This window comes from Amblyomma americanum, chromosome 10, assembly GCF_052857255.1.
Source record: "Amblyomma americanum isolate KBUSLIRL-KWMA chromosome 10, ASM5285725v1, whole genome shotgun sequence".
Taxonomy (NCBI): domain Eukaryota; kingdom Metazoa; phylum Arthropoda; class Arachnida; order Ixodida; family Ixodidae; genus Amblyomma; species Amblyomma americanum.
The window spans coordinates 33,524,871-33,542,176 of NC_135506.1; the positions used below are offsets into that span (position 1 = coordinate 33,524,871).

The following is a 17,306-nucleotide window of genomic DNA, read 5'->3' on the forward strand; positions in this document are numbered from 1 at the left end:
GTTTGCAACGGTTAAGTAAAGGACAGGTCCTCTCAACTACAGGTTCACAGACAGCTGAGGCTAGACGTTCGACCTGCGAAAGGCTCCCATCTCTGGCTCAGTGGTCAAGGCGCTCGGCTATTGAGCCGGAGGACCCGGGTTCGAACCCGGCCTAGGCGGCCGCGTTTCGATGGAGGGGGAACGCAAGGCGCTTGTGTGCTGTGAGATGTCAGGGCATGTTGAAGGATCCTCAGGTGGTCGAAGCTAATCCGGATCCCTCCGCTACAGTGTATCTCATATGTCGCTTCGGAACGTTAAACCGCACAGTTGAATTTTTTTTTCATCTACTGATGGTGGTGAATGAAAATGGGTCAACTTAAATTGAGGAAAACACAGACAGCTGTGGAAAGGAAAACGATAGATGTAACGTTGAGGGACAGCATGAGGGCAGAGTGGGTGAGGCAACAAACGCGAGTTAATGACATCCTGGTCGAAATCCAGAAAAAGAAATGGGCTTGGGCAGGGCACGTGATGCGAATTCAAGATAACCGCTGATCGTTAAAGATAACGGACTGGACACCAAGAGAAGGCAAGCGCAGCAGGGGAGGCAGAAAGTTAGGTGAGTGGAAGAGATAAATAAGGTGGCCGCAGCTGGCACAGGACACGGTTAATTGAAGAGGTATGGGAGAAGCCTTTGTCCTGCAGTGTACGTAGTCGGCTGATGATTATGACTGATTGATTGATTTCAATGGCGCAAGGGCAGCTGTGGCCAAACAGCACCATTGCGCAAGGAATCTTGGTCTATATAAGTTATAGGGCTAAAGTTGAATTTCCAAAGCATTTCACATTTAGAAGAGCCGAGCACCAGGCCAGGGGAAAGCTTGTACCCATTGGAAACAGGTGGGTACACTGCGGCACTGGGGATCGAACTCTGCACCTTCCGCATACGAAACGGATGCTCAAGCCACTAGGCCAGCCACCGCCTTGGTATAACGGCTCGCATCTACTGTCGCCGCCGCTGCGAACAATCAACTGAGGCACCCACCGAAGGCAGGGTACGCGACGCAGCACGGTCGACACCGACGCCCGGCGACCAACGTTGAGGCGGCGGCTGCTTGCGCCTTTCGCCCGGTCGCCTGTGTCTTGGCGGAACAGCCGTCGCGGGCTTATAATCTCGCGCTTCGATCAGGGAAGACCTCGTTCCTTCGCGGTTGCGGCTTGACGGCACGTATCCCCACCATGTGCGTTACCCGAGTATGACGCGGCGACGGCGATGCCGGTGCTGCAGTGTGAACCTTTTGTTGTTCCGATATGATCAGCGTAGTCGGGGGTCACCGACCAAAGCGCTGTGCACACTATAGTGCTCAGAACTAGGCGAAAAAATCGTTGGGTCCAGTTGGGGTTCCCATTTAGAATGTCCAATTGGCTCCAACTATGCATTGGGAACCAAGTGAAAGTTCCAGCTGGGACGTCATTTGGAACCAATATGTCCAGTTGGTTCTAACTGAAACCAAATTGGTTCCAAATACACCAAATGGACATTCTATGGAAAGCCCAATTGGACCACAATTTTTTTCCCGCCTGAAAAGTGGTAACGCGCGTCAGCAACATCTAAAGGCTCGTTTTATGCACTCTCAAAGACAATAAGCACATAATATACGGGGAGCAAAGGTGTGCAGTGAACCCGCCGCGGTGGCTCAGGGGTTAGAGCGCTCGGCTGCTGATCCGGAGTTCCCGGGTTCGAACCCGACCACGGCGGCTGCGTTTTTATGGAGGCAAAATGCTAAGGCGCCCGCGTGCTGTGCGATGTCAGTGCACGTTGAAGATCCCCAGGTGGTAGAAAGTATTCCAGAGCCCTCCACTACGGCCCCACCTCTTTCTTCTTTCACTCCAACCTTGCTCCCTTCCCTCACGGTGCGGTGTAGGTGTCCACCGTTCGTCAAAAAACACGCAAAAGCACTACTCCGGCTCAGTAGCCGCGAGCGCCTTAACAATTGAGCTACCACGGCGGGTAGAGCATGTTAAGATCACTAGTTGCTCGAAATTTTATTGCGCAAGCATTACTAGGCTGTGTGCCATGTTTCGTACGTGTCCACAAAACGTCTGCACGATTACGTCGTTCTGTGAAGATAAATGTGCAAAAGTTTGATTGTGTTAGTGCGTTGTGTGGGAAGAAATTGGCTGATGAGTTGCAACTGGTGAATTAATTAAACAGGAAAAATTACACTGAGACGTCAAAATAGCCACGAACGTGGACATAACACCTGGACGTCGCCCAGTGACGTCATGGAAAGAAGCAACACAATGCTTTCGCATTTCTCCAATGCGGGTCGCCGCATGCAGTGATCTAAAGTTTTTCCGGAGCCCTCCTCTGCGGCCCCTCTTTCTCTTTTTCTCCTTTCACTCCCTCCGTTTCCCCCACGGCAAGGTTGAGGTTTCCACACTGCAGTGAAGTGAGACAGTTACTGCGCCTTTTCTTTTCCCAAAACAATTTTTTTTTTCCGCATGCGCAGTGGGGCCAGTGTTGCCGAATCGTGGGAAATTTCTCATATCGTGGGAAACCCGCCGCGGTGGCTCAGTAGTTAAGGCGCTCGGCTACTGATCCGGAGTTCCCGGGTTCGAACCCGACCGCGGCGGCTGCGTTTTTATGGAGGCAAAACGCTAAGGCGCCCGTGTGCTGCGCGATGTCAGTGCACGTTAAAGATCCCCAGGTGGTCGAAATTATTCCGGAGCCCTCCACTACGGCACCTCTTTCTTCCTTTCTTCTTTCACTCCCTCCTTTATCCCTTCCCTTACGGCGCGGTTCAGGTGTCCAACGATATATGAGACAGATACTGCGCCATTTCCTTTCCCCCAAAACCAATTATATGTGAAAATCAAGCCACTGAGGGAAAAAGGGAATTTTCTTTAATAACCCATTGAAAACGTGGGAAACTTTGGTTTCGCTAGAGACCGGTGTTTTAAATGTGCTTTCTCGGGAAAATGTGCAGAGATGGAGGGAAAATGCTATCATGACGGCCTCACTAGTGCCGCGAGAAGAAATTTGGCTTGATGTTTCCCTTTAATTTGCTGCCTGCCTTGGATACAGAGCCCTGGCCCATTCAGGTTCATTCAGGCTTCGAGTGCTGCGTCCTTGGATTTCTTCCAGCTATAGTGGCAGTGACCCTTCCATTAATTGCTTCCAACCACTCCCAGCTAAAATTACTATAATTTGAAAAAATATATTTGTGGGAAAAAAATGGGAAATTATTAGCCGACAACTGGGAAAACCCAACTGGCCAAAGCGGCAACACTGAGTGGGGCCAGCCCGTGCCCTGCATAGTCGAGGTATGCGTACTGCCTTGTTTTCTTGGCGCTCACGGCGAACGAGCCGATCGGAAGACGTTTTGCCAATACGCGGTCTTAGATGCCGAGGTACGCGCGCAGCACACGCGCGCACCGCACGCGAGCAACTCAATATGTATCGGCAAAACACCTGCCGTCCGCGGAGGCTCGCGCGCCAAGCGTGTTGGATCATGGTTGGATGATACGCACTCACGATGTGGCGAGTGTGTCCCGGTGTCCGAAACGGGCACCGTCTGTGCTCGCGTCCTTGGGCCGCGGCGAACGAAGGGCAGGGCATCGATGCTTTCAGTGTCACGGTGAAGGGAGATCGTGACTACGGGGGCTTCCGCACATTCGGCGCCCTCCTTGCGTGATCGGCGTGCTGCCTGCCCCGATACCGTCTTATCGTGGCACACACGCGCGCATATACATGCTCCCCCCCCCCCCCCCCAACAGGTTTTCGTGTTAAAAGCAAAAGAGAAAACAAACATGAAGGCTATGTGTCAAGGAGTGGACAAGCACAGAGCGTCAGTCGGACTCGAGAACGGGGTTCATTAGGACATCAATTTCTCAGGAAAAAAAAACTGCATGCATATCTAACTTATTGCTCAGGAAGAAATGCATGGTGTGCTAGTTGGTTACATATGTAAGGTAACACATGTAAGACCTTACACTGCAAATTCATAGTATCGCATATGGCACCACACCAGGATTTATAAGACTACTTCAGGGAAGGAAACAAACGCAGCATGGAGTCAAAGCAGTGGTCGAACTGAGCGGTGGTGGACTGGTGTTTTATTTGCCACTCTACCATTGTTCACTTTATTTATTTGTATACTTATTCCCTCAGGCCAAAGCATTATAAAGAGGAATGGGTTAACACAGTAGATTGAAAATATAACACATGATCAGTCAAACAGTTATACAATACTAATGGACCAAGTTTCATTTAATACAATATAATCAATGTTAACTGTGTTAGCAATGCTTGCCATCAATGAAGAAAAGTGGTTGTGGTGATGTGATGCCGTGGGCACAAATGGCATAGAAAGTGAAGTAGGGCGGCATGTTGTTATGGCTACTTTGTGATGGTTTGGATGATATGCTACCTTCTAGCAGCAATGCGAATGCGTAGCATGGCAAAAAAACTATAAGCAGGTGTTTTAGGAGAGGGCTTGCAAGTAAGCAAGCCCCCGCAGAAGAAAACTGCCACTTTGTTCCCAGCTTCGAAGCAATATGACAGAGGTTTGTAGTTGGAAGCTGTACAACGCCAGACCCCATACTAAATGCCACAAGGGTACCCCTGTAACATGATCACTCGAGGCATATTATCGAGAACACAAGCATTCTGCACTGTACGGGTACTAACATTCTTAATGGTCAGGAGATGAATGCCAGAGTTTCCAGTTATAGACATATGGCGGCCATGCTACTTACCCTTGACAAGCTAGCCTGAATAGCTGTCACCAGAATTGCAGCATGGAGGTGAAGCAAAGACAGGCACATCAGTATAGCAACTGAAAAAGGTGCAAAAGGCACCACGCTGTGGATTCCCTGAACATTACAGTTGCCCCTCACATCCTATTTTCAAGCTGCTGGATGCATGCATTAAGTTTTTTTTCACTGCTGAATTGTTTTCTTTTGGTTTTCACTATGTAAGCTAGTAAAAAAGACATTATGCAAAAATGATTTCAATTAGGTCATGAAGAAGGCTATCTGAGGCTGAACATACCATCTAAAAAATAGCAAGCTACGAATAAATTTGTACACTACAGCCAGTTGTCAGTATAGCATGCTAAGTAGTATAGAGGACTATATGTTTCAACACAAACTGCTCTGGCAAAGCTTTGCCGCACATTCATGCAATGCAACATTAGCTATGGAACTATCCTTTTCAATTCAACATATCCAATCTCGGCCACCGTGCGAGTGTTATTACTTCTAGTTCTTCCTGCTCTAGCATGAGGTGCTTTATTCTACAATAACTGTTGATTTTTAAATACGGCCAAACAATCAATGTTTCAGCTGTTTGACACTTCCCCATAATTTCGTGAATTCAGTGTTCTTAAAGATACCAAGTGCACATGTTTTGCTTTCAAGGGCTTTTAAATTCTCAGCTTTACTCATCATCATCAATTTCAGCCCAACTTTGTCCACTACAGAACAATGCCTCTCTAATATCCCTCCAACTCGCACTTTTCTGTGCCAGCTGCTGTCACAGGCCTTATCCCCACAAACTTCCTAATCTTATCTGCCCACTTGATTTTTTGCTGCCCCCTGCTATGCGTGCCTTCTAATGGAATTGACTTCTAGCCAAGCTTTACTAGTCACTCCAATATGGCTTTATTTCCTCACACTTGTGAGCATGAGCTGGTAAGTGTTCTCATAAACTTATTGCAACCATAAATTGAAAACATTTTTTGATAATGTATCTTCCCAAATGCCACATAAGAAAACTTGTAATCCTGGTACTTAAATTTTTTCCTTGAAAGAATAGCCTAGCAGTGCCTTCCTTCCTGTCAAAGGTGTAAACGCCCCATAAAAAGCACCAGGCACCATCATAAGCACTGCCTCAGTTTAGCTGAGTTCTGCTATTTCGTCAAAGTATACAGTGCCTGCTTTGTTTGCCAGTACTTCATGTATGATAAGCACATCTATTGATTGTAATGCAGACAATAGCTGAGCGACGTATCTAGATGCTGATTTGTCTCAGCAGTGGTCCATTGGCGTAAAATACTGAAAAAATCCTTCATGTCATTATTGCAGGAAGGCACAGTGGAGCACTCGGTTGCAATCTCCATTCGTGTTCACAAGGCCCTGGAGCTCTCCGATGACAAGTTCTACGTCATCACCTGCGGAAAAAACAACTTTCGAAATGCCAGGTACGTGCCCCTGCTGTGTTCTCCGAGCACTGTCCGGCATACTGCTTCTCAAATGTTCAAAACATTTGCAAACATGTGCGGCCATCTTCAAACTTGCGCCAAGCTCTTGTGCAGTGCGCTTCCCTCCCAACAAAATGGCACCTTGCTGCAGTTGATAGGTTCTGTATGTACCTGCCCAAAAGCAGAGCCACACAGAGCTGCAAGCAAGATGAACTCAATAGTGCTTCGTTCGTTCCTGTTGTTGAAATTTTGTGACGCGACCACACTGATTGCCAGTTATCGCTACAGCAGCCCTGTTAACCACCCTCTCATGTCTTCTATTTAAGCATCTTTCCTAACAGCGTTCGTGTGTGTCGTTTCTTCGTGGTGTCCACGTTTCTTCGCGCTGTTTCTAAGTACAATGCATTACCAACGAGCCCGGAACCTTGCTCTTCTGAACCAGGAAACCATCAGCTGCTGCACAGTTTGATTTTGTACTGTTTGCTGCACACTGCTCAAGTACTTTACACAAGTCTGGCATTGACTGTAGTTTAAAATTAACAACCTTCACTGACACAAAAGACATACACTGGAGGTGAGGTTGATGGGACCTCGTCTTTTATGTCTGTGTTTTGTGTCAGTGCAAGTCATTGCCACTTTGAAATCATGAACCAACTCACCCTGCAAAAGTTACTTCAAAGATACCTGTAGTTTAGGTTTATGACAAATAAAATGGATGATTGCAGTATGTACGCTTCAGGTGTGTGCATGTTGAATTGACCTCATTTTCAATGCCCACAGGTGCCTTTCTAAATACAAGGCCTTTGCATCACAATCTTTACAAAGGCTTTTCCTGATCTACAAGGATGACGTGTTGGTCAGGCAATGATTCATTGCTTTGCTGCTAGTATTTGAAATGACTTGTACTCATGCAAGCCATTTCTTTTTCACTATGCAAAACTGAGTGCAAAGAAAATTTTGCACTGGAGAAGCAGGCACAGCCCTGTTCACTCAACAGCAACCAGAATGCTTGAAGGCTCATTTTGAATACCATATAGTCTCTTATAGGCGACCAATGTGTGACTTTTACAAATGTGCAAGCAAGTTATCACCTGCAGGTAGTCTTGCTGCTAAACAATTTAAATGGCATCAAACTGTGTGATTGTAGTTAAATTCTCCGCTGATAGATAAATCAAGCTGGTATCTAAGAACAAACGGAATGTTGATACTTACAGCATTTGAATTTAGTGTGCAGATTAAAAACAAGTTGTTTCACATCTACTTCTGTCATTCCCCATTCCCCTAGAGCGGAGCAGTAGGTTGCTGACATATTGGTGCAACTGACCTTTGCTCATAATAAACCTTTCTCTCATCAACATCACAAGATTTAAAAGTAAACTTGCAGCTCGCTGCTTAAGTTGCCATTCATATGACCGCATTAGTACTTACGGCTTCCTCCTGAATGCAACCAGGGTTAACGACAGCCTTTGTGAACTTGCAGGAACGAGCTCTACAGGGTGGCATTGGGCTTCCTTGACGGACAGAAGAAGGTGCATGAACTTGTGCTGGGGCACCACTACACGCTCAGGGCAAGTGCCCACGGGCCTGGTGGTGAGTGCACACGTGAACTATTTAAATATAATTTATTAACTACATGGTCAACACGCTTTGAGGACGAACATCCACATGAACACTACAGTAACAGGCAGCTAGCACTTTCAACAAATGAGGTACAGTGCGAAAAAACAAAGGAACATGAACAGAGCTAACAGCCTCCAAAAAGAGACTTCTCTTGGTTTTATGGGACTTAACATCCCAAAGTGACTCAGGCTATGCGGGACACTGTAGTGGAGGACTCGGGATAATTTCGACCACTTGGGGTTCTTCAGTGTGCACTGACATCGCATAGTACATGGGCCTCTAGCATTTTGCTTCCATTGAAATGCGACTGCTGCAGCCGGGATCAAATCACCGCCTTTGAGGTCAGGAGGCGAGCTCCAGCCACTGAGTCAATGCAACAGCTCCTGATAAGAGACATGGCAATATTTAAGAATAAAATTAGGCATCTAAGACATGAAAGTGTCCCTTCATGAACTCTGCACAATCAGAGAGCTTAGCCTGGTGAAAAGACTGCTGAATAAGTTGTTTGACTGGGTCTTCCATGTGACAGTTGTGTGTTGTACAGTGAAAAGACAGCTCAGGGTTGACATAGGGAAAAGATCTTGCAGGCATTGCAAGGAAAGGAAGCCATCTGTGACATTAATGGTTGTGCATTATAAAAGAATGATGTGTTTATGACACTGAAATGCACTTTTACACATAGAGAACATGGGTACTCGGGGCCAACAAAAAATAAAGTGAGGAATAGCTACTTTTAAAGAGTGAGAATACCCCGCAGCACTCATTTTAGGCCAGCATGTCTGAAATTAGTGTTTTACCTTTATCTTTCATATCGGCAGAAACTGGTGGCATCGTGGTGAAATCTTGCTTCAGTTTTGCATCGAACTCCAGTGAAGAGGAGCTAATAGATGCCAATGGGTTTGTATTCACTACATTACCTTGTGACACCTACTAACAAATGCACTATGGTTATTTCAAAATTCTTTTCAATCAAAATAAAAACAGAGCATTTATTAATGCAAAAGCGTTTCTTGCCTCATGAGTGGCATGGGCAGGATGTGTCGCCTCGGGCAATTAATTTTGTTAATCAAATCAAATCTAATCTAAGTTCAATTCCTATCTAACAATACAGGTGGAGGAATCGTAGAATAAAGCTGCTCTTGGGGAGCTTGACGAGTCTACGATCCTAATGATCGGCAGGGAGGCAGCATAAGAGTTTATACAATTTTAAAAACAAGCACATCAAGGAAACACCTAAGAATACACGAAACAGCAGTATGTATACATAAAGAAACTTAAACCACGTTATTCAAAAACAAATTATGAAGTTCTCGACGTGAACAGGAAAACGAATCGAAATTAATGTGGATATACCTGTTTAGAAGAGATGGAAGAGTGTATTGAAGGCATTCTTTACCAAGAATTAGTCGTGGTGTCGGCACTGTCCATTCTTCGCCATGCTTTGTTGGATACACAGATTATTTTTTCTTTAGTTCTGTGTAATTCTTAAGATTTGTTATATTATTGTTGATTTCTGTTTAGAAAGTGACACTAGGGAGATATTTATAAAGATTATGTGCTTTAATAACTCTGGAACGAGAAAAGAAAGTTGCACTTGGATGTCGGAATGGTGAATTATGTGTATTTCGGAGATATCTTTTTGCATTAAATGAATACGTTCAAGGTTAGTGAATGTTACAGTGCCTCACACTAACTGGCAATAGTTTAAATGCGAGTTGAACATTGAATTGTATACCAGCATCTTAGTTGCTGTGGGAAGTATGTAATTTAGACGACCTATTACGCAGTAATGTGAGCTATTTTTTCAAGACTTAATTTACATGATTTTCCTGTGACGTACTGGCGGAAAATATAACCCCGAGGCATTTAAACTTCTCCACTATTTCTACGGACCACGAGTTTAATATAATATTATCATGCGTGGGATAACTTTGTTTTTCGGCGCCTAAATATGACAACTTTGGTCTTGTTCTCATTTATTTGCATCAGGTTAACTGCATTAATTCACTAAATTGCATTAATAACTGAGTAATTCACTAAATTGGTGACCTATTATAGTAATTCCTTCACAATTGAATGGGCAATAAAATAATAAAAAAATTGGTTTTGATAATCAATAAAGCTGTATATAATCAATGGTTAATTTACCAGCAAAACTAATAATAATAAATTAGTGAAAGTTAATTATAAATCAGTCGATTAGTTCGTTGACTAATTAAATAATTAATCAACTACCATCAATGATTAGTTACCTAACTAAGCAACAGAGGAGTCAACAAAACTCTATATGAGTTTGCATTTCCACACGTATGAAGACTTAAGTGCACCTTTAATTTTTTTGTAACCATTATTGCATCTTGTGACATTGCAGCTTTAAGAAACGTTCAAGTAACTAGGAAAATTTTACACAAATTTATGAAAATCTTAAAGGCAGCTGCATGCTTCTGTGAGAACTGCCATTTAAAGGGGCATTGAGGACAAATAGAAGCTAGTTTATGTCAATAGAGTACCACATTCCAATCACAAAGAGACCACTCTCATTGAAAATGAAGCTTTTATAAGCTAGAAAATATTGATTCCACAAGTAAAATGCATCTGTTCACACTGATCTTTAGGCACGGATCCCAAAGGCTGCGGTGCTCCGCCATTCCCTTCAAAATTGTGGCAGCCCATCCTTTTTGATAAGGATGTCACGTGTTTGAATCGGCTGGCCGCAAGGTTTCTAAATCCATTTTTCTCGGTCCAACATGCATCTTTTCCTGTAAATGTAAGACAAACGTCAGCTTAGTCAGAGCCAGGAAACCGATTTTTATAGAAAATAATACCTGGAGAAGTTGTCTTCGGTGTCCCGTTAAAGTTTTTTCATGCATGTGTAGCTAATTAGAGTCCTCTTATTTTCTACATATCGTGAATGAAAAATTAAAAAACGAGGATTGCCACTTAAAAAAGATGTGTTACACTAAAGTTTGGTGTACTAAGGGTGATACAATATTCATATGAATGAGCAAGCGGGTTACTCTGGCTCCTCTAAGCACATTGCAACATGGGTGCAGGGTTTCTTTTTATGCTCAAGTCATTCTGTCCTCTGTCCTTTACATGGAACTTGAAATGAAGTCCATTTTTAGATGGTAGACAAACTTTGATGTCAACGTTGTGGTACCTAGGCCAAACAAGGACAGGAACAGTGCAGTAACACATGGTCACACTGTAATTCTTTGCCGTATGAACGAGGAGTGCAAATAGGTTTAAGAAAAGGCGCAGTGAGAGTGGGTCAGGTCACTCTTATCGATCAGACAATTGCTCCTTAAAGGTTGCAACACATCAGCATAGAAGACAAAGACTTTCTCTACAAAGCAAGATCAGCATGAAGGCAATTCTTCATGGATTGTGCTCACCGAAGTCAGTTGCAGTGCATACACTGGGAATTTGCTATTGTGAGATGCATTCTATTGATTGTTCAAATTCATACAGTCATTTTTGCTCCTTGGAGGAGTAGAAAGCTACAGAAAAATGGAAGAACAAGGAGAATTGCTTATTCTTCTTTGACATATATATCAATTGTAATGAACCGGCAAAAAATTTATGCATGCAAGTATGCAATTTTTAAAAATCTGCAATTGAAAAACTGCCACATCTTGTTAAAAGGTTCTTGGAAGTGCTTTTATCCAGCACAGAGTGCATTTATCTTATTTTAGAGCCACCATACCTACAAATAATTTATTTTCTGGTTTCTACAAATGCCAGAAACACAAGTGCAGAACATCCAGTAAAAATTGATGACTCAGGATTTTATTCAATAAAGTTTGCGCGTAAGAGGGTACCAGTAGTATAGAGGCAACAGCATGAGAGAGATGACTATAATGTGAAAATAGCACTGGTTGCCTCCTTTCCACCTTGTTTGATTTACAAATCAACTTTGGCATTGCATATCATTGACTGCATCATTTACTACGTGTGCATTGATAATAAATTAATGCATTATTCTCTTCTAGGTGCCCCAAGACATCATTCATGTCGGCATTCAAATACAACGAGACTTCAGACACTGCAGATGCGACAGTGTCATCAACATTCAGGTTCCCAGGAAGCAACAAAATCAATGTTCAGTGCGACATTATCCTCTGCCAGTCCTCTTATTGTCCTGTGGTAAGACATGGGTGTTTTTGCCATTCTTAGGACCAGATATACTAGCTTCACACAAAATATCTGAGCACGCTGAGCAAACTGACTGTCTAATCAAATGGCTACATAAGTGTAGTACTACATATAAAAGTAATCAGTAACAATATGCAACACAGGTTTCACCATAAGTTTCTCCAAGCTATAAGAACTGTCACTCAGTGAATGCTCTCTTTTGATGCCTCGGAACTTTGTTTCTTTTCTGGTTAAATGAAGCTGCCAGATAATGTATCAGGTTGCACAAAATAGCAGATTGCTGCAGCAGTCACTGATCCTGTACAGCCACTCTCTGCAGACGATGCAGCTACTCATGGTGTAGGAATAAAAAATGGACCACTGTATCTGCACATCACGACAAACATATGAGCCTTCATGTAAAGTCCCAATATGGGACACTTATAGAGAGATGCAGGGCTCAAAGGTCACGTTTGTGCCGCTGTGCCAACTTTGATCAAATTTTTAGGAATGTGGCATCCTTATGCTATTTGCACTTGACCGAAATTTCAATATTCTATCTCGAGCATGAACAAAGTTAGCATCAGAATGAGCTATTGAGTGTGTCAGTTTAGGAAAACTAGTATTTTAGAAAAAATTGTAATTTGCTCACTTTTTGGCATAAGTGACCCCAGGAAAAGCCCCTCGTACAGGATAAAAAGAGGAGACTGTTCTTTCATGACCACTTTTTCTAAACAGGACAACTTAAAAGCAACATTGGTTTTGTTGCTGTCACTGCTATTTAAAAATTGGTTCTAAAGAAAAAAAACCAGTGGAAGGATGCAGACACAGAGAGGGACACAGGACGACGCTAGTTGTATGTCTGTGTCTGCATCATTCTGCTGGTTTTTTCTTTAGAGCTATGTACTAACTGGCCCAGCTCTCTACCCTACTTAAAAGTTGTGTTTTTTTTGCCATAAAAAGTGAACAGTTAAGCACTAAAAGTACCTTACATTTTTCCCCACAAAATTTTAGTCTAGAAAGCACCTTTAAAGTAAATTTTGCCTGTGTGATATGAAAACAGCACAAGTTTTTCTAAATGGCACTGAAATGCAAGATAAAAAAATGACTTCAAAGGTTTGAGCAGCTGTAATTTTGTATTATAGAATTTTTTTTCTTGATTCAATGACCTTGCTGCATTGCTGCATAGGTACGACCTTCTTTTCAATGTAATGCAGCTTAGTGGCAAGTTCTTGCAGTTTTGTTGGTTCATTTTTCTGTTTTTGAACTGTGAGACAACATTCTTCATGCCTGGGAACTCGCCGAAATAAGCTGAGCAGTAAAGATGAGCATCATAGAGGAGCGATAAAACTAATGTCTTATGAAGATAAAGGCTAGAAAAATAATCTCCAAAGTTGACATGATGCATTTCTGCTAATCACTGAGTTAGCTTCACTTTTCTCATAATTACGGCTCTCCCCCACCACCTGCATCACACCTTTGGGAAGTTTTGCACACACTGCTTTGTAGTGATATTTAAGCCTTGCTAAGTTAAGCAGGTCTGCAAGCTTTCCAGGATTAATAAAGCACGCAGCACTGAAAGAATGTGCGGCACTAATGCTGATTTCTGCGCTTTGTGAACTGCAGTCCAGCTGTGGAGCATCTTCGGAGGGAGGCATCAAGTCCCTGCCACAAATCAAGGACAGTGACTCTGCAGTGCAGCTGATGGCATCAACATCTGTTTTTGTGGTGGAACCCGGGGAAAGCTCAAGTGAGTACCGCAACGACTGGAAGCAGTCAAAACCAACATCTAGTGACACTCCAGTTCATGGCAAAATAAACGGTAATTATTTGAGCTTACAGACCCATGTGACTGACAGCACATCTTAAAGGATTTCTTTATCTGTAGAGTTATTTTATGCCAGCTGTGATGAACACATGCTTGCTGAAAAAATGAAATTCTCCACACCTCACAGCACCGCTTGTTGGCACTCATTGATGTTCCATGCTGCAAACGAAAATCCCCTTCCTTAGGGCAAAATATCCTTATTTTGGGCACTTTTTCTCAACACTATTTTAGAAAATCACAGCATTTTCCCCTGAGTTATTTTAAAGTACTTTTTTCTCTAATCATTGTAGTATGTCGGGATTACTGAACACCAAAGAGCAGTAATTTGCCAAGTACTAGTCGTTGCGCGTGTTGGTGTCCTCCCTTCACCACCACGTATTTGAAGCAGGGGTGAGCTACAACAAAAACTGGCCATCATCACCACCTAAAGCTACTTGTTAAAAGAAAAAGCAGTATGGATGGTGTTTCTTTACAAAAAGGAAACATGCATGCAAATAACTAGCATAAACTCTCACCTCGTGCATGTATGACATTCAGGCTAGTGCCAGTTCAACTCGACCACCTTAGTTACTCCTAAATTGATCGATCCATCATACTGGTTGGCACCCTAACTTCGGGAGGATAGCCCGTCCAATGAAAGCTTTCAGCCACTAAAGTGCAATTAAGGTGGCCAGCACAGCATATCCCATATCAATGATGCAGTGGCACTGACAGAAGCATGTAGACTGCACTGTATTTGTGCACAGTGTAGAAACAAGTGTAACCACCCGATACAGAGAAAAGTATGATTGCAATACACTGATTGGAATCACCAATTTTTCATTCTATTAATGTTGGGCAATCACAGTGCCCAGACTGTCCTACGTTACCTTTAGCAATTTATCGGAACAACAAAGCAGCAATAGTGTGAACCCACTGTTGGAGAGAAGACAGCACAGTGGGGCTTAGTGCTTGCTGATCACTGTACCAGTCTTATCTCAAAACCTTTTCCCGAAAAGGCTCTCTCGATAAGAGAGGCCACGTGCTACATTAGCAAGTAGCAGTGGCAGCAAATGTAACTGAGAAGGCTCAAAGGTGACCGCAAGGAAAGTCTTTTTACACTGGCATCAAATGCGCCATTCATTTCTTTTCTGTGTTTGGTGCTGTGCTTGTGCCATGCCCTGGCAGCAGTCGTTATCTTTAGTTGAAAATATCTTGAACTGAAAAAATTCTTCCAATCTTCCTGCTAATCCTTAAATTCCCTGAAAACTCAGGAGGATCCCCCTTTCCCTTTGGGCCCAATTTTAGGTCTGAAATTCCTCAAAAAAGGAAAAATTTCCCCGATGGACAGTATGTGCCCAAGAGTATAACGAAAGAAGATGGCTCTGCTCACTGCGATTATAAATTAAATTTTTCACCTGAGGCGATTTCCAGTCCTGAGCATGCACAACCATTAAACCTAAAGGTACAAGCAAACAGGAGCCAGATGACCTAAATAAAAGAATGACCTAACCTTACAAAAGACAACTCACCAAACAAAAGATGACTGATGCAAAGATTAAAGGTGATTACTAGCACAGCACTGCTATGTCACTGCATACCTCTGGCTCACCGACCAAACTAGCCACATGTAAGTCTTGACAGGAAGAACCCATTTATAAACGATTTCTCAGTGTGAAAAAAAATTTTTGTAAGCAGCAACTGCCTCTGCATATGGCATGGATTGTTTCATATCTTAAAAACAAACTTGTAGCCACCCATATAATACAGCTATGCAGAAGTTGCTTTGCAGATGCTGCGTGCCAATCTAATTGCAAATTATAGCTTTTACGAGGTAGAATCATAATAGAGAGAGACGGGCTAGTTGGTGACTATTAGTAGAGTGCATCTTGAAACCGCGCAAAAAAAGACAAGGGACGAGGAAGAAACCAACAGGACAGAGCGCGGAACTTCAACTGGTTTATTACAACAGTGCGTCACATTTATACAGTCATCGTAATCACGTGGTAACATGACAAACGATCATCACGTAACACTTGTGCGCAGGCGTGTACGAGACATCATGCAATCTAGATACGAATACTCTTTATCGGACAGGTTAACCGAGGTTTTGCTGACACACAAGCCGGATTCCTTCTTGATACAGTAGGCCTCATGCACTTCTCTGCTTAGTTTAGACCCGAACTTTTTGAGGATAGTGGTATCGCAGAACCGAGGCGTGCAACCACGGCAGTGGCGACAATGGTCGACCACATGCCCTCCCCCTGCCAATGCGCCTACTCCTGCGTGGTGCTCCTGAAGTCTGACGTTTATACAACGTCCAGTTTGTCCGATGTAGCTTTGTAGCGATGTAGCGATGTGGCTCTGCAAATGAATTGCAGAGCCAACACTTATCTGAATAGAACGAACAGGAGTGCAACCCTACCTTGTTGTCCCTGCAGTGTCAGCACCCTTGCGTGAATGCACGGAGTGGCGCTTCCCGTGGCTCATTGGCCTCTGCATCTGCTTGGCCATCCTGCTGCTGGTCATGCTCATCGTGAACATCTTCCTCTGCTCTTCGCTCACCTGCACGTGCACCAAGACTGAGGTATGCGCCGATGTCGTTCCTTATGTCTACTACAACTTAAAGCAAAGTCAGTAAGAGAACTCTGAACATGCCTTGGACATCTATCTCGCAGCAAGTTTTGAGCTCCAGGAAATCCCTCACAAGCATCCAGGATCAGCACAAAAATAAATGCACAAAACTGGTGCATGCAGCCAAAAGCATCACATATCACTTTTCCAGCAACAACAATGGCTCGTAATGAGTTAAAGGAGCGCTTTTCATACATGCATTGAAACTTTTCATGCCACAGTGCCATATTTATTTGGTTGCAGAGTACGAACAGATCAATTATTAACTGCACATTCATAGATACCAGCCTGTTCACACCTATAGCACTGAGTATAAAGTTATGTTGCGCAGCTTTCCTGGAATCTAAAACCTTCATTGTGCCGTTTAATAATTCCACTTCAACGGTTGTGCTGTTTATACAGCATTTAACCAGCATCGCTTTCTCACTCCGTAATCACAGCCTCCATGCTCCTTAACATTTGACTCATAGGAGACGTGGAGACGAGATGGTAGAAGCAATTTTTTAATCGAACTGGCAGTTTTAAGCAACTGAAAGTGACGGCAGTAGGCTTTGCTCAGTGTTCTGCTTATTTCCTTTTTTAAATGAAGATTGCCAGCTGACATGAAGTAGTTTTATGCATGCCGCCAAGGCGAGAGTCGCAACTGTCAATGCCTGTTTCGCGCACTGTTCAAACTTTCGCAAGGTCCGAACAAGAGAAAGTCCCCGAAGAAAGCTTCGCGGGTTTGGCCGCGCCAACCCTCGAACAAACGCACAGGACTATACCCCTTCGACATCTCTCTCAATCACACATTGACTCGATTCCACATAAGCAGAGGCTTAAAGTAAACGTAAAAGCAATCAGACGCAATCATGGCATGTCTTTTTATTGTTGGCAGATTGTAATTGTGACGGCGCTGTTTTTTGAACATCTGATTCTGCTGAGCC

General features: G+C 43.5%; 1 protein-coding gene across 1 annotated transcript in view; it reads left to right on the forward strand.

Moving 5' to 3' along the window:
• The window catches only part of LOC144107828 (uncharacterized), a 126,761-nt gene that overhangs the window by 99,459 nt on the left and 9,996 nt on the right, over positions 1-17,306 (forward strand). The window contains exons 4-9 of the mRNA XM_077641036.1: positions 6,070-6,185; positions 7,666-7,775; positions 8,624-8,702; positions 11,798-11,951; positions 13,566-13,689; positions 16,188-16,333. Coding sequence (XP_077497162.1) covers positions 6,070-6,185; positions 7,666-7,775; positions 8,624-8,702; positions 11,798-11,951; positions 13,566-13,689; positions 16,188-16,333 — 729 coding nt within the window. The remainder of the gene's footprint in view (positions 1-6,069; positions 6,186-7,665; positions 7,776-8,623; positions 8,703-11,797; positions 11,952-13,565; positions 13,690-16,187; positions 16,334-17,306) is intronic.